The 25143-nt window shown below is 34.8% G+C and overlaps 1 protein-coding gene across 4 annotated transcripts in view; it reads right to left on the bottom strand.

Annotated features, from left to right (window-relative positions):
- The window catches only part of DIAPH2 (diaphanous-related formin 2), a 265399-nt gene that overhangs the window by 109640 nt on the left and 130616 nt on the right, over window positions 1-25143 (bottom strand). For 3 of the 4 annotated variants that reach the window (XM_010572431.1, XM_010572432.1, XM_010572433.1), the window contains one exon: window positions 23478-23602. In XM_010572431.1, the coding sequence (XP_010570733.1) occupies window positions 23478-23602 (125 nt within the window). Of the gene's footprint in view, window positions 1-8226; window positions 8302-23427; window positions 23603-25143 lie in introns of those variants that run through there. The other variant, XM_010572434.1, reaches the window with a different exon arrangement.

Here is a 25143-nt window from a genome sequence, read left to right as displayed (position 1 = left end):
AGTTTAAAATTTACAGGTGTCTTCTGAAAGTGCTATCCTATTTCATTGGTTTTAACACATCACCCTGAGATTAATAAATAAATAAATCACTGTTCAGTAGCTGGTACCACAAAGTTAGTAATATATGCTTTACCATGCAATGCAGTAAAATCTTCTACACACCATGTCTGTAAAGAACTCTAATGAAAATTAAAATGCAAACAAATAACAAAAGAAAACTTTGTGTCTTTGAAGTTAAAGAGATACAGGTAAATGAAGACCATTAAATTCCATTATCCTTACTGCTTTATTAACTTCTATTGCCAAATTTCAGTTATCTATTAATTCTCCTTTTTCCTGTCTCTTCTTACTTTTAAAAGAGAGGCTGGGAAACCTCCACGCCTTTTTTCCCTTCTTTTTTTTTTTTAAAAGGATTTTGTTTATGTATTTGCATTACAGTTGCCAATTTAAGCTTCCAACCAGTTCTGTGGTTTGCTTGACAAGGACCACTACCAGGAAGGGAAAAAAAATGTTTAGATACCCAGACAGATAAGGATTTCTGCAGTGAGAATACTAAGTGTAGTGTCAGTATCAGAATACAGGTAAATATCAGTACGGCTGTATAAAGCCAGCTGTAACGACTGAAAATATCTTTTCTGCAAATCAATTATTTTTCACACTTTGTAATATGACCAGATGACTACAGTTTGCTGGCATTTCAGTGCAATGCCTAAATTAATTCACTTAATTAAGCAAGCAATGGATACAAAGGTTACCATGACACTATGCTACCACATTATGTCAGAGATAAAGAATCACTAATTACCATCAATAGTAGAATTAAATTCTTTATGTCTATATTAGGACCACTACCACAGTACTTCCATGCTTTCTACGAGTTTCTTCCATGTAAACAGATGAGAAAAAACATCAGAGAAATCAAGGTTAAATACCTCACATCAGCTGCAGGGAAAGGCATCACCTCTACCATAACATCTGCTATGAATTTCACATCAACATATCAATAACTTGAATAATAGTTACTAAAGTACCTGAACACACAAAAAACTCACCCAAAGGCAACACCTATTACTGTCAGCATTTACAAAGAAAATGAAAGCCAACACTGACAGCTTGGCATTCGTCAACAATAACTATGCCACAGTAGAAAGAACATTGGTAATTTAACTATAATTATAAAAAAAATGCACTGGTGTTCCAGCAATTAAGGAGGCCTCTCTCCAGGGCGTATAGTCACTATAAAAATGGAATTTAAGGGATGTTCACCACAGGTCTGAAACACTGAAATAAAGAGACCAAAGAGTTTATGTCTTTGATACCTCCAGAAGAAGAAAGAATGCACTGCAAACAAAAAGAAGATACCTGCCAGAAACTTCTTAACACTTTCCAGAAACATTTCAGAGACTGAATAGAAGGGTTTTTTGACACGTCCTTCCAGCTACTGGTTACAGGAAGCTGAAAACAGGTGAAAGCAGCATTCCATTGGGAGAGTTTTTCATGTAATGCTTGACTCTCAAAAGTGTGCTGAAACAAAACAATTCATTTAAGAAAAGGAGGCAGCTGGCATTATGCCACAGATGGATTAACTCCTACTAGAGAGCAAAAACACAAGGACAAAAGAAAATAAAGGCCCACTGGGACTAGAGATGTAAGATGTTCTCATTTGTAAAAATATTCAACCTAAAGGGAAAGAATCAATGTATTTAGCATATTATATAAATGAGAACTATAATGAGGAGGTAAAAAAAAAAAAAAAAAAAAATCAGCCTGGGATTTTCCAGGAGTCTGGAAAGCAAAGCTACCTGAACTTTATTTATTTAAATATCCGATCTACTTATTTTTCAGTTAGCTTCAGTTTCACTGAATGTATCGAGGTTTCTTATTCTACTATACACACTGATCCTAATATCCATTACAGGCCGAAACTGTTCTCAAAAGACAGCACAGCATCATTCAAAAGACAGAAACATGGCTTCATCATAAATGTCCATATGATTTTTTTTAAATTTGTCCAGTCTTTCTAGGTAGATTTCTAACTGTTTGATTCTACAGTTAGATTTTATGACACACTGGTTTTAGATAACAATTATAGTCAATTATAATTTATAGTTTGCAATAGGAAAACTGGTATTCCATTGACTATTTCCAATGTAAATAACATTTTTTCTTAAAATAATGCATTTTTAGAAAATATGCAGTGTTTTGTTTGTTAGCTTGGAGCTGTGGACTGATAAATCTGCGTTGCAGAGTGCAAAACTTCCATGAATTATATATCATTATGCAATGATAAAGCTCTGAGCCTTCATAATCCTAAATACTGCAAGACTGAAAATATATATGTCAATGTGTATTCTTTCATGCTTTCCTAAGTTATAATTTGAAATAATTTATTATTCTGTTAGCTATTCCAAACTCTTGAGTGCTCATTTACTGTTCTGAAAATTGACAATTTCCATTAGAATGTTCTGTCTCAGATAATACAGTTTAATTAAAACTGGCTTATTAAAATTTCCATGACAAATTATATGTTTGAATGTTTCTCTCCTGTCCTAGGCAGAAATATGGAATTAATGTCAGCAGTACTTGAAGCAGGAGGGAATGCAGCCACATATCATAATGCCACTTTATTATTCTGGAGATACACATACACACTACAACACTTTAAAGGGACAGATATGCCTGGAATATCTGAAACAAATAACATAATTGTTGATGTTTTGATAAAATTAAAACTTTGTTATTAATCCAATGCAGACTATGTACATTTTAACTGTATAAAACCAGTCTGTTATCGTTCCTGCGTATTCTTCTATTTTGAAGAAATAGAAGTCAGTTTTACTTCCGTTAACTAATTGTCAGTCAGCTCAATCCATAGCATGTTATTGCAGACACTGTGGGAAAAATTAATAAATGTGCTGAAAAACTGCCTGTTCAAAAAGCTTGGAGCCTGAAATGACATAGTTGGGGGAGAATTAATTAGGCAGAAAGAATTATGTAAATACTCACATAACAGCTGATTTTTGTTTGTATGCCTTTATGATGTATTAGATAATGCATACAAGAGTGGGATTAAAAAACATTTGTGACACCACTCATCATAAATGTTGCATTTTACTAATATCAATGTGTGTACCAGCAGATATGCTTGTAAATTAACCTTATTCATAGGTGGCACTTGACATCCTCAGCAGTAAGAAATTAGGAACAGAATGAAATTAAGTGTACAGTAGAGCAGGCAAGAAATCAAAAAACAATTAGAAGACTCCGCTTCTACAGAGGGGTCTGCCTGCATTTATACCTAAGGGTACTTTAATGGAAGTTCACAGCCTAATGCATATTTGGCCTTCTGTTTTTCTGAGTCTGAATCAAGTGTTGAGTAACAGCCAAACTGAGCTTAAATGGGTGACTGAGCACTGAAACAGGTTGTCCAGAGGGGTTATGGAATTTTGGAGTACTCAAAAGCCATCTGGACACGGTTCTGTAAGCCTGCTCTAGATGGCCCTACTTGAGCAGGGGGGTTGGACTAGTCGAGCTCCAGAGGTCCCTTCCAACCTCAACCATTCTGTGATTCTGAGAAATCCAACTGAACAAGACTTTGGTTATTCCGTTTATATGTAATTTCAACCCCAGAATATAACATTTCAAATAATTTCTTTCTCTCTAAGCTAGATATATAATGCAAATTCAATCCATTAAAAAAAAATAAATCCCAAATTTACAAATAAGTTTTACACACTGTACTTGACCCAAATATAGCTTTTCCCACTCCAAGCATGCCAAAATTAAATCAGATTATGAGAACTGCTAAAGAGAAACATGAAACACTAAGAACGACCCAGTTGTCAGAATCCTCACTATGAACTATAAACATACAGTTTTAAAACCACCTTGCTGAATAGGTCTTTATTTCAGCAAATCAAATGGTGTTTACTATTTAAACTTGGTTTCCAATAAAATGGATTATTCTCATCATCATCATTTCACGAGACATTAACAATTCAGCTAAAGCAAGTATAAGGACCAAATAATTGAGTTTATTTATCTGCACTTGGTTTGATTTAGCTTCCTATCCGTACTTAAGCCAACTCATTTTCCGACTTTACAAAAAAGAACCAAACCCATGCTTCAAACTCATTCGTGAAAATAACACAATCACTTGGCATGATCACCTGAAATTAAAACCATACGTAGACTGCTTGCTAATCTGTTGCCATGCACTGTTTATAGAGCAAAACACTTCCCCCCCGCCACGGGTACACTTTACTACTACTAGTACTATAGAAACACACTTCAACATGAACACAAATATTTTTGTAATGATTTTCAAACAACTACCACAAAGTATGAAAATTTACTAAAAATATTTCAACCAAACTGCATTCTGTCATTTCAAAACTCAGATACCATTTCAGAGCAGGACTGGGGATCAAAGAACTTCCATACTAGGCTAAAAATATGTTTTATATAGCTAGAAGAGAAAGTTTGATTCAATAGTGTCATCATCTTTAATGAAGTCTGTACCAGTGCTCTTAGTTTCTAATCTCCAAGCTCATTCATAATAAAGCATTCTTTGAATTGAACTGGAGAAACACAAACAGAACTTATTAGCTGAAGACAGAAATTCAGCTTTAATAACAGTAAGTCATTTACACTGATAGCTTTATTTTCACCTGCTATCAGTATGTAAACAGATGCTAACAATTTTATCATTCACACTACATACATAATGTATCTCTGTGACTACACAGAAGACAAGACTTCTGGAGCATACACAGATCATTATGAATCACAATTATATACCCAATCTCTTCTTCCTGTTGAAAGCCTTTGCAAAAAAAAAAAAAACAACAAAAAAAAAACACCTAAAAAAACAAACCTCCAAAAACAAACAAACAAAAGAACAGAAAAAAAAATTGTGGAAATCTTCATTACAGTATACTTCATCTCTATCCAAATTAGAACCCAGAGAAACCAAGACCCATAGAAGGAGCCCCATTTTATATGTTTACACAAAATCATGTACTTCTGAAGGGCTTAAAGATTCACTAAGAAAATACCCGTAAAAAGCTCAGTGTGAAAATTTCTTCTCATTACAAAGCAAATTACCTCATCATTCAGCATTTGACAGAATAGCCCAGAAAAAATAAAACACAAAAGAACAGTTGCTTCTCAGTTATCACACAGCAAAGATGTCTATTCCTCTCTCTGGCCTTCATTACATTAGTACTCGAAGAAGTCATTAACTATCAGAATTATTTAATATAACTGTATTCACTGCGTACAGACACTATTTCAGTGTTTGTGTTCATGAAAATGAAGCACAGAAAGATCATAACCATCTGATAACAACACTAGCTGTGACCTGCTCCTTCTCCCTAATTTGCAGCATCATGCTTAAGTTCACATTAATTAAGATGAGGCTTTCTGACTGTTACGGAGGCAGGCGCAATCAAATGCAACAGGCGTTAAAGCTCAGATTTATTCTTCAGTAAAAAGTTAGTTAGAACTCTGGTAACATTTTTAAACCACAGGCTCAATGATTTAAAGGAAATTAATACTAGACAGCCAAATAGAGAATTCTTAAGACTTAAAATGATGACTCAAACCACGCGTATCGCTCACCTAAAAGATGAGGGCTCTCTCCCTCGAGGAGTTACCTCGGGCGGCATCCCGACCTGACCCAAGGGAGAGTCCCCAACCGCAGCCCCGCTGCTCTGAGGAGGGCCAATTCCCAAAACGTCCTCCGGCAGGACCCCCTTTATACCCTTTTTCGAATCAGATCTGGTGCATCTCCATTGGTCAGTTCAATTTTCAACCTGCGGCCTCTTGGGTTTGGGGTTTTTTTCCTCTTGTCCCTGCCTGGAGAAGCTTCGTTTTGTTTCCTGTCGAGGGGGGCATATTGCCGCACTGACTCGTCCCTAAATGGCCATAAAAGTTTCATCTTCGTAAACACTAGAAAAAGCTGTCACTGTTTACTTACTCCTAGCTCTAAGCAATCATATCAATTCCTAATTTTCATGCATTCAAACTTCTCAATAATGAAAAGATTATTTCCATTGATTCTACATACACCACTTTACTATGCACAAGAGAAAGCTTATGTCAACATAATTTCAATACTGCCTTTTTTATTTATACTTCTGTTAATCAGGATGCAAAGATCAGCGCTCATTTCTCTAAAGTCCCATAGGAACTCTCTAGACAAAACCTGATAAACAAGGGCCTATTTTATAAAATATTCAGTCCAAGAAACAAAGCTCCACAGGCTGTTTCTTAAATTGGTTTATATTGGAAAAGTCTGCTCAAAGACTTATGATGCTGATTTAGGAATTTCCTGTGGTAGCATGAAGAAGAAAACTTTAAAGGTAAATAAGAGCACTTGGCTCCTCAAACAGAACACATAAAAGGCAGCATTTATAAAGCCACAGGCTAGAGAGGAAGGAAGATCTTGTCTATCTTAAATAAAAACACTTTAAAAAAAAAATAAGAACTCCAAAATTAGAGCTAGGTATTAACCTAAATTAACTGAAAAACACTTCTCCCCCTCCCCGCCCCCGCCCAAGAAAAAGACAGTTGATGACCTCAGAATTTAAGGGCTTTTTTCCACAACTGTAACAGGAAAATAATTCCCAAAGCCCATACTCCCATTTCTAACAGAAGACAGAAAGATCAAAACAGTTTCTAAAATCTCTAGAACTCCTGAAAGCAAAACAAACCTTTCATCCTGACAAAAACAAAGCTTTATTTCCACTGATGAAGTCACCAGAATTTTGAAACTGCTTTTGCAAAAACATGCTGAGAGGAATTGAATTTACTGACACTGCCTGACAGGTGAAAAACATCCTTTTAAAAGAATGGCAAAATGCCATTCATGAATGAAAGAGGTGGACTATTTAGCTTCATTTGCTCTGAAATGGAAGTTGTGAGAGCTGTTAGAACTAAGGAAAAAGAAGATTATACCAGATGAAGAATGAAATAGATAGATACAGGTATAGCTATAACTTTGCACCCAGCGTAGAGTGGTTACATATTTTATGATCTTCCCTCGCAGTTGTTAAGCCTTTTTAGACCTACAGCACGTACTTCAACGTGACGATGGCATGAAGAGGGGGTAACTGATGGGACTGCTAGAACAACGGATACTAGATGACAGTACAGAAGAAAGGCAAAAAGAGTCTTCTAAAATTACAAAAGAATGTAAAGAATTCTCCGGTTTATTATTCCAGCTTGGTAATGATTTACGAGCTATTCTCTTGTACAAAATTCATAGGTCTTTACTTAGATCCTTCAAAGTCATGGATCACATTTTTTCCTGGAATCTCATACTAAGAAGTCTGAAAAGCAGTCACTCCCTATATACTTTATGCAGGTGCTTTTCCAGCACCTTTCATGACAGAAATCATCTAGTTCTTAACTCAATTCTGATTTGTGATATTTTGGTTTAAAAATAATTTGAAACGATATTAAGAGTGGTATTTGTAGCTTTTTCAAACTCAAAACTCTCTCATTTTTTATGGTGGCAAACAGTTATAATCACTACTCATGCATTAATTAGAAAGCAACACAGAAGACATGATACTCAAGAATATATCAAACAGAAAGCATTGCAAGAGTAATGGATTTCTAGCATACCTTCCCTGGAGAACAATTACATAAAAATCTGTTTAGATGAATAAAAACAAGAAAGAAAACAACTAAAATGCAGCTAGTACAAACAAAATGATTCTGCAAAATTTGTTTTGCATATTATATTCAAATTAATTAAGTGTGATTGTTCCAAATAAAGCATTGACAAACCATGTTCTAACAACAATAAAAAAAATTAGTTGTTCATACCTATTCCAGCAAAGCCATAGTAAGGTAGCCACTCCTAGATATATTATATTAGCTTTGGAACACACAATGAGATACCTTAAACAATAATTACAGCTTTGTGTGCCCTAAATCTTTCAGAGAAACTGCAACCACATTCACTTTCTCTTTGATCATGCAGGTTTTCCTCACTTCATCTGGATTTAATTAAGAGAGGCATCTTTGCCTCTCAGTTGCTTGTCAGTTGTACCCTATTTTAACAAGCTTCAATCAGTAGATCTGATGGTTACCTCATCTAGATACGAGTTTTTTGGTAAAGTGTGGGGAAGGAAGAGAGAAGTCAGTCCGTATATTTCTAGGTTTCCTTTAATGCAGCAATGTCAAAACTCCTCATTTTCTTGTTTTTAGAAATCTGAAGAAGTTCAGATCATATGTTTCAAGAGCCTAGATGTTCAAAATCAAGGAGGAAAAGGAATGATTTTACATCATCTGAAAAAAAAAAAAGCATAGAATAAATTTATTCAAACTGAGATTTGTTTAGTGCAAACAACTGTTGCAATGAAGTGTTCACAAATTAAAGTGCAGAACATGAGAGTGAAAGACTAGACTCTAAAAATGAGTCTATTTTGCACCTAAATAGTATTTTGAATACTAGTTACCTACTTAAAACCACACCTCATGTATTATTTGAGTAAAATGGTGCATGTCCTTTCCCTCCTCTTTTCTCTCCAGATATTAATGCAAAAAAAATGTAACCTAACTTCTTGGGCAATTATTTGCTAGGAACTCACCACCGTATGCACACAAATAGCCTTGCCCCAAATGACTGGGATTAAAACAAAGAAAAGTCAGGAAAGTGAAGTAATCCCTCAAATTTCTATCTCAGACAACAAACACTTAAGGATATTTCTTAAACAAATGTTGTGGTCAGACAGAAAAGCAAAAGGCATAATCACAGGGCAATCAGGATCTGAAATGGAAGTTTTCTATACTCAGACACACCGCTTTAAAAAAAAAAAAGAGTACACTTTCTTGATGACATCCTTCCCCTCCAAAGAGGTTTGGATTTTTTTTAATTATTATTTATTTTTCTTTTCAGGGAGTGGAGAAGGATAGAGGGCAAAAGCAGTTCCATCAACCTGAAAATTTTTGATAAAGCAATGTCTCATGACAGTTTGATTTTGATATCTAATGCTGCAGCTCCAGGGATTTATAAAGTCCACTCTCCCTTTAATTCCAGATTTTAAAATAAACATAGAGCAATTAGAAAATGGATCTCTAATGAGTTATCATGCTAGCAGTGCACAATTCCTTACAAAAATATATTTCAGTGATCTAGACAACCTGGTTTAATATAAATTTAAGGATGAAAGCACAATTTCCCTCAGGCAATTATTCACAATCAAGAAGCCTTTAGATTTCCATGTATTTAAGTAGATTTTTGTTGACAGAATTTTATTCTTTAGAATCTCCTAAACAAGCAGGTTTTTCTTCCCAAGTAATTTTTCATGTGTCTGTGTAGATTACTGTCAAAAAAGTCTTCTCTCACTAGTTAGCCAACATATACTCTAAAAATGCATTTCAGCAACCTTTTTATACTTTTCTCCTTTCTTGTATAAAACCCTCTCTTAATCTTACACAGTAGTAGCTTTGAAGCACAATTTTAGATGCAGTCTTCAAGGTGCAGAATAGCATGGAGCTCCCTCATGTGGTAAATCCACATAATCTCAGGGATTAAACAAACAAAAAATCCAGCACAAATCTATAGTCAAATGTCTGGATGTAGACAACCTACAGAAGTTTGTACTATACACTTTACAGAATGTATGTTTTTCAGTAAATAAAAACTAGAAAAATAAGGTATTTGAAGTTCTTAATTGCCCCACAGCTACCTGTGGCATATCATTACACTTCCACATTTGTAACATTCATCCAATTTCTTCCTTTATTCATACTGTAATGGAACCTACAGATTGTTTGTACACTCCTGTTCACAGGATTTATAGTATAGCCCAATATGAAAGAAATCAATATAATCTTATGTCCCGCCACATCAGGGCTTTCCTTCTTCTGAAGAAATTAAGATCTGAAGGTAGAAATATACTGTCAGAAATAAAATCGATAATCTGCTTTGTATAACACCATTTTCATTTACAGTATTCCACATTTCTTGGATTTTTAAATATTAACTTTATGAAAACGGTACCTCAGTCCAGACCAGTTAAAATTCAAAGGATCATTTTCCAAAGGGATTTATCATTTCTTTTACTGATACCAAATAGTTGTAAGAGAAATGGATATTATTCACTAAAACATGACACATTACTACGATTTTCAAGTTCAATTTAAGTAATGATTTTACCTATATAATCCTATAGTTATCACCTGGAACACCGTGGGCATTTTCAGGTTTTTTTAAGAAAGATTAATCAAATAGGAAAAACAAATAAAAAAGGAAAGAACATTTTGCAATAAAAAAAGTGGAAAGCTCTTAAAAAAAGTGTTGTGTGTTGTATCTGGCAGAAAGACATTTTGCATGATTCAATTCTTTCCGCATGCATCTGAATGAAGGGGAAAACAAGAAGGAAGAGAAGAATCCTTTAAAGAGCAACACTAAAGTAAAAAAATGAGTGTCAACTGACTGAAAATCCAGATGAACTAGGTAAATTCACCATCTGGGAAGAAAAGTCCTTCCAAAACGCTTCTAATGGACTTAACTGAGGACAAATAAGCACAAAGTTTTAGTTTAATTCACAGGTTGAATAGTTTTATGAAAACTCATATGATTTTTCATGAAGAAAGATGAGTTACTAACACTTTTCTCTCATATTTTTGGCTCTATCTGCTTCTCCTTTTGCTCTCCTCCCCTCCAGGCCCAGTCACGTATCTTTGTGCGATACCCCCCCTCCAAACTGACAGCCTACTTTCAACTTGGTGTAAAACAATTTGCAAACTTACCTAATTTCTTTCGCATGTACTATCTACATAAACATAACAAAAACCCCCAAGTCCACACACTTAAAATGCTATCGCTACACAACAAAATAAAGAACATATCCTTAGCAAAATTCAAATTAATTAGTTTTCCTCTGTGAGGTACTGTGAACATATGATCTATACTGCATTTCCAACTGTGTTTGGTTCTCGTTTTTTCACCTTATATCCAACAGACTATATCCTCATGAATGTACGTGTCCACTACTGTTTTTCTCAAATACAGTATCACACACTTTTCCAGAGTTATTCTCATGCTGTTAGGTCCTGACTCCTGATTACTGTCCCAGGGCCCTTTGGCATTTCTCTCCCTTGTGTTTGCATTATTTACTGATTTATTATCTGAGAATTTCACTGATATGCTGTTTGCCTTTTGTTACAGACTCTTCCTGAAGCTGTTACATAAAAGTGGACTTCACACCAGTCTCTGAAGAACCCCACTGATACCTTACTCTATGTTGCTACTTATCATCATCCTTTGTTTATGCCCTTAAGGCAGTCTGTAGTCTGTGAGGGTGATCTTGCCTCAAACCAACAATTTTCACATAACTGGTCAAGCACTGAAACTATGATTTACTAATCTCTCTCTGTTGGCTTATACTGTATTTTGTTCATAAAAGAATGGAATCTCTCATGATCAATTATGCAGGCCTGTGTAGAATTCCTTTTTCAACAAGGAACATAAAGATATTAAAATACAGGAATATAAAAAAGGGAATAAAGCCAGGTACCAAGCAAAAGCACAGCAAAGTATCATAACTCATACTAGGACAAAAATAAACATCTGGAATATTGCCAGATCAGACTTGACCAATTTAAAATTTTCCAAATTCTGTTTCACTGAGTAACACACAGACTGTATCAAATTAAACAATTAACATGAAATATCTGAACAGTATCTCTCTTATTTGATGGTATGTAATAAAAACAGACTAACAATTCTTTTGATGCATAGTGCAACCACAGAGGAAAATACAGAATTTCAGCATAACTTAAGGAAAATTTCATACTTGTGTGATAAAAAAAAAAAACCAAAAACCCCACAAAACCACCCACATGTATTCCAGAAAGCTTCATTATGCCTCATTAAAGCTGAGAAAGAGAGCAAGTAAACCAAAGATGGCTTTAGAGTTGCAACCGATAGTGTTTGCTCTCTGGTTCAGGATGAACCTGCTACTCAACATGCCCCACAAGATTCACTTGTAATTCCACACTGACAGATTTAATGTAGAAGACAGACTGACAGTTTTTTCCACCACTATTTCTCACATACCTCTTAGTATCACATTTACTCAGAAGAAATTAAGCAAAGGGCATAAAAAATAACGCTAAAACTATGCTCAAACCTCCTTCATTCCTCGACCCTCTTCTGTCAAAGAAACAGTTTAAGGAAAATACACTTAATGTTATACTGTCTCTCAAGTAGGAAGACTGGACTTGACCAAGCAGGAAGATACCAAAGGTTTTTTTCTACAAGGTTGAACTCATCTTTAATTGGAAAGTGTCTCTAATTCTACAAGGGTTGCAGCTTAGTAACCATGGATGCTCAAAGCACATTAGTACATGAATGAAAACAAAGTTTGATTTTAAACGGCTAGTATTAAAAGCTGTTTACAATTTTGAAATTGGAAAATATAATACTTCCTAAAACTCCCACAAGGATTCTAACAGTATCATGACAAATTGATTCATTTTTCGACTGAAAAAAAGAAGTAGTTTATTTGGGAAAACAACTAGCAACACCACCATTTACTGAATTAAATAACAGACCATACCCAACTGGTTTTCAGTCAGGACCAGAAAAGGAGACTCATTCTCCTAGGATAGTAAAATAACTTGCCTTGTTTCAGCAATATGTCTTTATAAGTTAACTTTGTAAAAAGATTCACAGCTTTCATTTGCTTCATATTACAGCAAACACAATGGGAAAATGTGTTGCAGGTCTAGAATATTTACATGCAGCAAAACCAGTATACTTAGCCTTGTCTTAATTCAATGATGTCTACTGACCTTCATGACAAGTATCTAGTCATACAAAATGTGACACCAGTCATACAAACATTTCAAAGCAATTTTAGTGGGGGATTAATTTTTTTCAGGGTGAAGAATTAGGTAAGTGAAAGGATTAGTAAATGCCACAAGGCCATACTGACATTTCTCACTGGAAATGAAATTGAATAGCAACAGTTATATCATGACCATCACTGAAAAAAATGATCTCCTAAAAAAAACAAACCAACCACCAAACAACCAAACCCAAACCAAAAACCAAAAACTACAGCTTCTGGGATTGTTTCTGCGAGTGCTGCTGTGCTGCTCAGGACTGAGATTTTCAGAACCTGTTTCTGTTATTGTGCCTTCCAACTCCAGTAAGTCCTGGCCGTATTTCTGACCTGCTGATTATCTAATTTTTGAACTGGCACCTATAAAAAGGCTAGTCTGCTCAGATCATTTTATATGCCGGGAGATATACTCTCTAAAGACTAAGTAAACTACTTAGGTAAATTTCAGCTCAACATCAAATCGCAGTCTTCTTTTTCCCCCAGCTTAATACTGTCAGTTGAATATACATAACTAAAACGAACACAAATTGCCTGTGATCTGATTTAGAACTTAGCAGGGTCAGTTCTTCAACAGGATTCAAACTGCTGAGATGCTATGAGCTTGAACAACTAGCAATGCAAAAATGGAAAAAGAAAACATTGTTTATTCATTGATGCCCTGAATTTTTTAAAAAAGCTGCTAGCTTGGAAGAGAAAAGCAGATTATACATATGTACTAATTCTTCCTATCTTCTATCACAGTGCTTTCAGAAGTGGGATTTTCTGCCTATGCTGATGAAATACGTCAGACCTTCAGATACACTTCTAAGAATTACAAGCACGATCAGTTTAATCAAGTGTGTCTTGGTTGCTTTAGCATACCCATCTAAATACGATGCGAGTGTTCAGAGATAAAAGATTTTTAAGTGTAATCTCTCATAAAATGATATACTGTTGACTTCCTTTTCAAAAGTGCATTTTAGTGATTCTTTTCTTACATTTGGGGCAACACAAAATAATGCAAATTTGGGGCATACCCATTTGGTGGCTGTCAGTCAAGCAACTCACTGAAATCTCAAATCTGATACTCCAGTCACAAATTTAGCTTTCTTAGAGGTACATGAACTTAGAACAGAGCATCCTGGATGCAAAATCTAGCATACACCAACCACATGTTTTGGGGTTTTTTTTCTTTGCTCATCATGTCAATCAACTATGCAAATTTGGGTAAAAACCCTACAGAATATGTAGTAGAAGGTGGAAGTTCTTAAGAGCACTTTAGTATCTCATTAACAACGAATTCAAATTGACCCAAGTCTGCAGTAGGGGGAAAAATGGTATTCCTAGTACTTAAATATAAATTCTACTGCAAAAAGTTCCTTGCGACATGAACAATTTATATACCTGGGAATGCACTAAGGTAACAGAAATCCAGAGAACTTGAAGATAAAACAGGAGGAAAAGTTGCTTACAGTCAAAAGCAGGCCTACACATTAATCTGTACAACTGAAATTCTAAAGAGACACAAGGGAAAAAAAAAATATCCCACCTTAGGTATAAAATGAATTGTAAAGCAATAGATGTACAGCATAATAGGACTTATATGTACTGCTTAAAGCATTTTCCATTTAAAAAGTAGTGAGCATATACTAAAAATGGCTTACAAAGATGCAGAACACATTTGTAACTTTCAGGGTGTAGACAGAAAGAAAAAGTTTGCATCTTTTTGTCATGTTGAGCTTTTCCTGCCACTAATAAAAGTATTTCTAAACCTTGTCATTCTGACACTGTGCCTCTTATCTCAAAAATCTGGATCTCAGTCTTTATTCTTCCATCCACTGGCCACTTTCCATTCTCCTCTTACTATATTGTCTTCCAATCTGTCTCTAGCTGATTGCATTCTCACTTCCCTTTCTGTTATTTTACACAACTGACTAGAACAGAACAATGAAATGAAAGTGATTCGACAGGAAGCCCAACAGAATCATAGCTTTAAAATTAATTCCATTCACATTCCTACTTCAGCAGTTGTCCTCAGCCCGTATGGGCTGGTAAGAATCAGAAGTCAAATAGGAAATCAGCATAGAAAGAGCCAACATACAGGATGATTTTACATTTCATCTAACATAGTAATTTTGGCTGTACTCAGACAGAAAGTAAAAGGGAACCAGAGAACCTTCAACGGAAAAAAAATTATTTCTTGATAATTGTATTTCTAATATACTGCACATACTTGCATATTGACAAGGCAACTGTAACGTCTCTCTTTCCCAGGGGTAAGACCTTAGAAGTTCTTTTCTGCTCTCTTTCCTTGGGCTTGAAACTTGTAAACCACCAATAAGTAAAAAGATATTGAAACAACATAAGATACAGTTTAAACAGAAAACTCCATAAACCAAAGATTCAACAGCAAATAAATGGTTACTTCTCTGTGCTGTACCTTCAGTAGGCAGTGCAAAGTCGTCTTCTTCTTCTACTTACTATTTTACTTTTGAAAAAATAGGGTTTTTCTTGTATATTACTAATTGAAAGTTAAATTAATGACAAGTTTATTTTTGAAGAAATAATTTAGCTTCTACTTAAATGCAGACAGCTACAAAAATCATATATTTTTAAATAGTAACCAATACCAAATCGAGGAAGCCACATTAAATGCTGTAGCACCAGCACCACTACTAGATGCTCATTATAACTTGTTGACATTAAGCAGGATCCTAAAATTTCAGCAAGTTCATAATTGTTTCATAGGTGGTAACAAAATAGACCATATGATGGCCTCAGCTGATCCTCTTAAGAATCAAGCAAACCAAAGTTCAAAAGAGTTCAGTGAAGCTTAAAGTAGCCTATTTTTTTCCCCAGTGGAAAAAAAAATATTGCTTTTAAAGTTCCATTGTTTCTAGCCTTTATTCATTTACAAACAATATCAATAACATGAATTTAGTGTTATTTGTTCTGTTTTCTCTGTAATAGCAAGAAAGGCTAGCAATTGATGGTTGAAAACATTAAAAAGTTGTTTGACTTTAATTGACATTTAATCAAGTAGTAATTTTTTTCTGAGGTAAGAAAGACGTGGAGACAGCAGCTGACATTTTGATCTCTTAAACTAGAATAAATCACTCTTCTTTCATTTTCTCTCACTGTACACACTCATAAGTCTTCTTAAACAAGACTTTATTCCCTGGTGCTTTCTACTGACTGTTCCTTGGAGTTTGTTTTTAACTGTGAGCAGAAGGCTTAACTTTAAACAAATGTTCAACACTACGAGTAACGAAACACCCTGATTACATTCATATAATGTAACCATAACTGGGAAAAAAATAATAATAATAAAAAAGGCATCATGCTACATCTAGAAGCCAGACCTTTCTGTTCCTTTGTTATTTGTTATTCATCACATAACTTAATACTTCATAACTTTCAAACTACAGTAAGTGTTTGTTCACTGCCTTTTTTGGATGACATAGCTTTTTCTCATTTGGGTGGGGCGGCGGGGGGGAGACAAGAAAGAGAGGGAAGCAGGGAGGGGATAAGAACCAGGTTCTTTGAGAAGTCTGGAAAAAAAAAATCTTATTGGTGCACAAACTTCAGTAACGTAGACCTTCTTTCCCTAGACGCTATTTAGGAAAACTATTTTATCTGGATAAATAACAATTATTTTCCCCCAATACCTCTTTCAGTCAAGAAATGCACTTTCTAATTAAAGTGTTCTCAAATGTCATTTTTGTAGACATCAAGAACAAAAACTTTATATAACTATTGCAAGAAAAGGCTCATGTATAACACTGTCTTAAGGATTATACATGACCTAGAATTTGAAAAATCATTGAATGGTTCTCTTTTCCAGTTCCCAAAGTACTGAAAAATGCCCCTACATTCAAATACATTCAGGTGAAAGATAGTTACTTCAAATGTAGGAGCATATACAAAAGTTCCTAGAAAGCTTCCCCCTTTGCCTTTATATTTGAGAAGCCCCAAGTTACGAGCAAATTCAGATATTAACGTACATTCTCATGCAGAAATGAAGGCACCAGTGCATTTCAAATTGTCTGAAAAACAAAACCAGGCTCTCCTAAAAATGACATCTCAAAACACTCTAAGTGAATTATTTTTCCATAACAAGCTAGGAGGAAATCCCAAGTGTTAACAGATGACAAGAGTGTTAATGCCATTAACATTCTTTCAGCACTCCATGTCAGTGTGTAAATGACGTCCTGCTGCTCAGTCCTTCTCAGAGAGGAAAAAAGGTTTACAGCCATTTCCAGACGCTGAGATTCTGTTTCGGAGTATATTTGTTTCTTCCCTAGTGGCCTGCTGTAAGGGACTCTGCAGTACAGTGGTCCGTTCAAGAGAATTACCAGCTGATGTTTAGTGCACATTAAATATCTAACATTCTCAGTGCATAGAAGTCCCACACACACTTAAAGCAGACTTCTCCCCAGATCATTTCATTACAACTGAAGTACATCAAGTAAGGAACTAATAAAACTCATATTTCGTTGTGAAACAATAGTCATAATTAGATAGAACTATGAGCATAAATACATATCAAGTAAGAATATATGCCTTCCAGGAAGGCAGCTTTTTTATTACATAAAAAGGATTCTGTTTTAATGAATGGTGTTCCCTCCTGAAAACTAAAAGTAGTTCACAGTTCGCTGTTGTTCTATTTAATGATGAGACAAATGCACACTGCTTTGAAATTTTTTTATCTGCAATAATTTTTGTTCTTCCATTCATAGTTCCCTTAATTTTGCAATTCTTTAAAAATAAGTTTTTAATTCTTCCCATGTATGCTATCAGTTAGAAAAACCTAGTGGCACCATTTACTGCTCTGGTAGGCAAAAGATTTTAACAAGATCAGGCATGTTAGTATCACTTACTAGGGTAAATGTTATAGCTGAACAGCAGAAAAGCTACACAAAAACTTCATTTACGGATATACTAGTACACCTAGGATATATCACATAAATAAATTAATGTAAAATTGCTTACAAACTATATCATGGTCCAAAAGCAACACAGCAAAAAGTCATTTTCTCTAACCGGCAGGATAACAAAAAGAATGAACCTAAGGGCCAGTGACCAAACTGCATGCCCTCCTGCCACCCTAGCTCTACCACTTCTCCCTTCTCCTTAGAGCAAAGCTCAAAGCTCCTGCCTATTTTCTAGACAAATAAACCTTTGTCACTGTGGGGGGTGTGCACAGGTTGGGAGGGGAGAAGTGGTATTTCTTATTTATGTATCCATAGTTCTCAGACAAGATTAATTAATAAGTTCACTCTGTAAAACTTTCCATTTATTCCCTCTGAAATAACTTTTCATTCTGTGGTCTTTAATCTTTCTTAATAACATTTAAAGTTAAACCCCATTAATCTGAGTATCTTTCTCAATCCCCAACTAGACACTCATGTTTTAACATCACTAAAAAGAAACCAGCATATACACCTACAGCAAAAGTAAGTATAAAATTCAGAGTTTTCCACTTAAAAAAAATCTTCCATTACAGGCACAAACACTGAAATAAAACAAGGAGTGAAAGCCAGATTTGTCATAGTCTGTAATTACTTTTCTAAACTGTTGAATCAGACTCCCCAGTGTTGCATGAAGCTGGGCTAATTATAAAACAACCCTCTCACATTTAAAGTTAAATTATTTATAATTTGATCTTCAAGTAAAGTACAATTCTAGTCATGGATCAGATCATGAAAAAGTTGTCTCAAGAATCACACAAATTATTTAATATAGCATGAAATTCACAGAAAGAATACTTTAATATATTTTCTTTCTTTCTTTTTTTTTTTTTTTTGTTAACCATACTATATTCTACTTTGTTACAATATAGCTGTAATCCTCATTTTGAAATCAACTGTTTCTGGTGGCCAACCATACAGGTCAGCTTCATGATCCCAATGACTTCAGAGTGCTGTGAGCATTCCTTAAAACTTAGGCAATTAAATACTTACAAAAAATCCCAATATAAGGCAGACAAACTAAAATCCAAGCACAATAGCAAGATAGCAACTATAAAAATCACTTCAGAATCTTACAGAAGTATTTTCATACAGCTATCTCAAAAAGTCCACAGGGTTCACTCATTACAAAAAACATAAACACACTTACAAGATGCAGAACTGTGTCCCAGTAAGTAGTGATCATGGAAATAACCTTGAACTGTGTTTGCTAACTGAACGCAAAGGTCCACTACAATGATGGTGGTAACAGAGCCAAGTTTTTGATGTAGAAAAAGAGATAGATACTATTACATTTTTTACTCGTCATGCCTACGAAGCTACAAAATTATTGAAATACTGGTTTTAGTCGAAATCAGGATTTCAAATGCATATTAAAAAAATACCAGTAAAGGCTGGGGGAAAACATCCTAAACTACATTACTGCAGGTAGATTTAAGTAACCTGATCACAGCATAAAAATTCTCACACGGGGGAAAAGATATCTAGTAACAAACAGGTCCCCAAAAACTTCAGTGGTTTTTAAAGCGTCACGATGGCTAGAAACCGATACCACAAGGAATCAAACCAGCATCATTATGTATATTTGAGAAAAAAAAATAATTGGCACAGTCTGTTACAGATGTAGCAGAACTTATACTAGTTTAATTTTTAAAGTCAAGATTGTATGCTGTCATAAAATATATGCTTTTAGTTAAAAAAAGGTATGAAGGTGAGTAGCATTATTTGCTGAGACCGTTCTATTATGCTTGAAATCAAATCAGATGATCATACTATATCCTAGTTATTAACTGCTTACGAAAGATGGCAATCAACCTATAGCTACATCATCTGCATTTCTTCTATTATACTCATTGAACCTTATGATCATAAATGGAAAAAATAAAAGACACCCTTAAGAAGGAAGTCACACTGACACAATTACAGAACCAATGCATGTGAATATCTGCACAGCTCTAAAGAAAGTAATGTAAAACTGAACGTGCTTCTGTTATCAAATTATTTCATTTAGTTGCCTATAGTCTTACTTTAAATATAAACTATTCAGAAAACATTAACCCATTTTCCTCAGTTTGTAACTAATAAAAATGTATTAAAACAACCTTTTGATATACATCAAGTTAGCAGACTGCAGTCAAAACTACACTAATTTAATTCTAACAGCTTTAAGTCAAAGGTTTTTAATCAATAGGGTATACTTACCTGAACATATTACGTCTGCAATATATTGCAATTCTTTAAACAGTTTGTGGAATAGTAACATAGTACTTTTCATGTGTTTGTATTTAACTGCTAAAGTAGATTTAGGTTATTTTTAGGCGTTCAAGAGTTACATCAAAGAGTATGCACAGAGATGAACAGTTATATGTGCTAAATAAAAAAACTGATTAAGTGAAATCACAATTATCGTGCTTAGAAATAAAGAAAAAAATCCCAGATGAAAAAGTAAGTAGAATTTCTACTTGTCATTCACACTAACCCTAGAATTAAGTAATTTCTTTTATAGCATTTGCTTCTATATTATGAATATTAATTCATTTTATTATTATGAATTAATATTATGAATGGTATTTTTATTGTGATTGATCTCCTACCTTTAGTATGATACCAAGCAATATTCCTTTCATATTCTCTGAAGAAAGTCTCATCCACAATTACCAGTAAACAGCTTGCTTTATTAGCAGGAACGGGAAAGAGAAACTATGCCTTTAATTATGGTATAATTCCTGCATCCTAAAACTCTCTACTGAGAAATGATTTACGTTCAGCCATGTCTCATTTTCTGAAACACTCAAGCAGTTAAAGAGGTGTTCAGCCTGGAATTCTTTAAATTTCTAATCTCAGTATATGCTATCAACAACAATTCTTCAACAAGCTGACAGAAACAAAAGAAACGCATATTGAAGACTGGGATGTCATCTCCTTCCTCTCCCACACACTCCCCCACCCCTCCCACCCACCCCTTAACAATTATTCTTCAGTCTAAAAAAAATCCAGGACTGTAGAAAACTTAAAAATATTCAATGATAAGCAGAAACAAATTTGATCACTTGATATAAACGGAGATGACTTTCTAAAAAAGAAAAACACAATTTATCAGGTCATCTATTAATTATAAAAACATAAATCCTTAGGCAGAATCAGTTAATTTCTTACAGTCTTATCTATTTTGCCAAGCCACCAAATTCACTAGTATGATAAAAGCTGTCAGACATCTACAGTTCAGGGTGCCTATTTTAATTACCAGGAATTGGTAATCTAGCTGTGACATCAATGTGTGTGCACTGAAGCAAGGCTGCCCAGGAGACTTTCAACAATTAATGTTCAAAAATTTCATAGGATCCTCGTATTTTTGCCAATACAATAAAGCATTAGTACTTTTTTTTTTTTTTTAAACTCTTTTGCATTGTTGGACAATCTTTCTTTAAGAAATTCAGGTGATAAACCGCAGAGCAGAGAAAGGTAAACATTACCTGCTTGGCGGTCTTTTCTCACCAAATCACTGGAGTGATGCCAATCATTTTTGTAAGTACAGTAAATACATAGGTAGCAACACAACAAATGGCAAAGCATTTACTCAACACAACTGAAAAATAATGTATATAACCTGTAAAACAGAGCTGTCAAGCTTAACAAGAACACACGATTGCAAAAAGTGCATTTCAATATGTTGGTTTTGTTTACGAACAAAAGTGGGGCTGACTTGACAGTATTCAGCCTACGCACATGATGACATGACAAAGCATTATTATAAGATTCTTCTGATGTGAATGTATCTCTGGGAAATAATAAGCGCTTTTTTTTTTTAATAGAACAACTGATAAATGTGATTACTAAAAAGTCTCTTAACCTTGCAAATAAGACAAGGTGGAAGAGAATATGTAAGTAACAAGAAACAATTTAACACTTGGTCATGAGTTGCCTCCTTAAGCTACTTCTCTGCAGTCTTGTGAGAAACTTAAAATAAATCCATATGGAGAAGATAGTAAATATCTTCTTGTGAACTTCTGTCACTGAATCCATTCAGATGGTTAATCCTGATAAAACTTACTTTCCAAACACACAGTAGTTAGGAGAACCTCTTCATTACATCCACCTACTACATGTGATGAGCAGCTACGAATGACTCTAGACACAGAATCATAGAATTGTTTAGGTTGCAAAAGCCCTTCAAGACCATCCAGTCGAACCATCAACCATGCCCACTAAACCATGTCCTGAAGTGCCTCATTTACACATTTTTTGAATACCTCCAGGGATAGTGACTCAACCACTTCCCTGGGCAGCCTGTTCCAATACCTGAAACACTTTCAGTAAAGAAATTCTTCCTAATAACCAATCTAAACCTCCCCTGCCACAACATGAGGCCTTTTCCTCTCATCCTATCTCCAGCCACCTGACAGAAGAGACCAGCACCCACCTCACTACAACCTCCTTTCAGCTAGTTGTAGAGAGCGATAAGGTCTCCCCTCAGCCTCCTCTTCTCCAGGCTAAACAGCCCCAGTTCCCTCAGCTGCTCCTCATCGGACTTGTGCTCCAGGCCCCTCACCAGCTTCATTGCCCTCCTCTGAACATGCTCCAGCAACTCAATCTCTTTCCTGTAGTGAGGAGCCCAAAACTGAACACAGGACTCGAGGTGCGGCCTCACCAGTGCTGAGCACAGGGACACTGGGGAACGATCACTTCCCTGCTCCTGCTGGCCACATTATTTCTGATACAGGCCAGGATGCTGTCATCAGTCCCCTCTTTTTTTTTTTTTTTCTTTGAGAAACCCACAAAACCATGACTTCTGTCTCTTTGCAGTAAGAAAGAATAGATGTCACATGAACTACCTGAGCTTCTATAAATGCACAAAATGCCTTGGACTTGGCCACTTGCCATACTTCAAACACTTCCACATATACAGACACGTGCTTTGTGCAAAATAAAAACATGCAGATTTCTTTTAAGAAAAAAAATGGACTTCTGCTTAGTCTTTCTCACAGTTTTGTGAGCTTCTTGCATCTACAGTATACTTGTTACTTTGCACTTTTGAGCAAAAGTAAAGCTGGATATATGAAAATTTTGGAGGGAGAACAAGCTAGACAGATTTCAAATCTGTGGTATTCTCCCACAGATTTAACTTACTAATGCTTAAAGAACCTACAGTCTCCATTCCCAACAGAAATAAAAGGGCTAATCATTCTTGTATACAAAAAATGTAAATATTTTTTCTCTAAAATGATCTGTTAAAAAATTTAAATAAAAACCATTAACAAAATAAATACTCTCTCCCTTCAAAAAACCCAATACATCTGAAGCTAAAATAATACATACTCTCCACAGTACTTCTGATAGTTTTCTAGATTGAAATGATTCACCAATTATCATTAAATACCATTCTTAAAGGCAAAAAGCCCATAGTACTATCTTTATGACTGGTCACTATAACCAGTTCCCTCAAGAAAGCTATCTGGTTTCCCCCTTGGAAGTCTGATTTTAAATGCGTAACCTACTCGGTTATATGGTTTTCTACATTCAGCGTGTTCTGTTATGCTTTCCTCTGTGCTATAATAAAAGCATGGAAGAAGAGACTTAAAACTTATTTTCAAGTGCTGTAAATACTTAACCAGACGATCAGGATGTTCAGATCACCAATGAAAACATGCAAAAAGGATATGCTCATCTTTTCTACAAACTTATCATGTTCATCTTCTGTTTTAGGGAAATTCTTAATGTCAAGTTCTAGGCGCTGGATCTGCTGGTCCATTAAAACAAGGTTGCTCTTCAGAGTCTGGGCTGAAACTAAGAAAAAAATGACAATGAGTAAAAAGCTTCCAGATTCCAGAAAGGGAAAAAACAATGTCAGTATAGTCTTAAGAGGAATTATTCCATTAAGTAGACTCACATTTTTCGGAATTACTGCTCATAAAAATCCTACTCTTCATAAAAATTAAGTGAAAATATCTAATGTAATATACCAAATCATCATATTTAATGTTGAAATGTCACCACTTAATTCTACCATTAGTTCAAATTATTCAATTTCTATTTAAATTTATTGGTAAAAATTCTAATATTTCATTCTCTTAAATCTAATTCAAAGATTAAAAAGTAACTAAGGTTCAAAGAGATTTTACCTTATTAATGCATGTACTTGGTTAAATGAATGATCTTTACTAACGCATGTACTCTGTTACAGAAATGATTTAAGGAATAGACACGAAGCAAAGATCAAATACTTGTCTTTTATTGAAATTAAACTGATTTCTAGAAACCAACATCTGTGAAACCCTCTGTTAACATCAAAAGTAGGTCTACTGATAATTAAAAAGTAGTAAAGGACTCACAATACGGCACAAAAAAAAAAAAAAAAAAAGAAAAAAAGAGAGGCTACTCTAAAGCATCAATGCTTATTCTGTCATATACTATTCTAAAGTTAACCACTATTCCTGCAATTTGTATTAAACACCCACTATTTGATACATCTTGAGAAAAATCTCCACTGGAAATCGTGACATCACAATTTTGAAGACGAAACAATACCATACCAGGAAGAAATTCCAGAACTAGATGAAAAGTGACAGAGTCTCTGCAGAGAAGCCCCTGGTCAAATTGTAATATTAAAACAAACTGAATCCATAGTAGAGTTTAATGACATAATCCATAAAGACCACTTATTCTGAATTTAATCATAAAAAGTGGTGACAAGCACTTCCTCTCAATTCAAAGATGCATTTTAGAACAAAATTCTATCTTCTGTTCTTTGTCTCCTCTTGCATAGTTTACAAGTATGTGCTTTCAAGAACAAGCAGACAATCGCAACACCACCTTTTGTCAAAGAGAACCGTAACATTTGCGCCATTTCACATCCTTCCTCTAAATCGAGTACAGAACATTTCAAATACACTTTGTTTCGGAGCCAATTTACACTCTACAAACTACATAATCTTTAGTGAAAGTGCATATAAACTTGGTCAAGTCTTAAAAAGACAGTGCCACAAACAACTGTTGATATATGGAACCAGAGGTGAGAACATCCAGCACGTTATCTCCACTTCACTAATTGGCCAAATCAATGCTCTTTATTGACTGCAGGCAGCTGCTCTACAAAGCCAACACTATAGATATGAATCCCAGCTAACCCAAGGAATCTTTGTGTAGTCGAGATAAATACATGACTTTTTTGTTTGTTTTTAAGGGGTTTCTGCTTTTTATTATTTTTTGACAGTAAGCCATTTGTCCAAAAGTTGCATAGAGTATTTTCAAAAGAATGGTTTATTTTCCTATTTCCTTGTAATTGTGCTGCGACTATGTGAGATTCAAGATTTGATTCAAGATGGCTT

Source organism: Haliaeetus leucocephalus, unplaced genomic scaffold, assembly GCF_000737465.1.
Source record: "Haliaeetus leucocephalus isolate CR32 unplaced genomic scaffold, Haliaeetus_leucocephalus-4.0 Scaffold340, whole genome shotgun sequence".
NCBI lineage: Eukaryota > Metazoa > Chordata > Aves > Accipitriformes > Accipitridae > Haliaeetus > Haliaeetus leucocephalus.
This window is presented reverse-complemented; position numbering and strand designations above follow the sequence as displayed.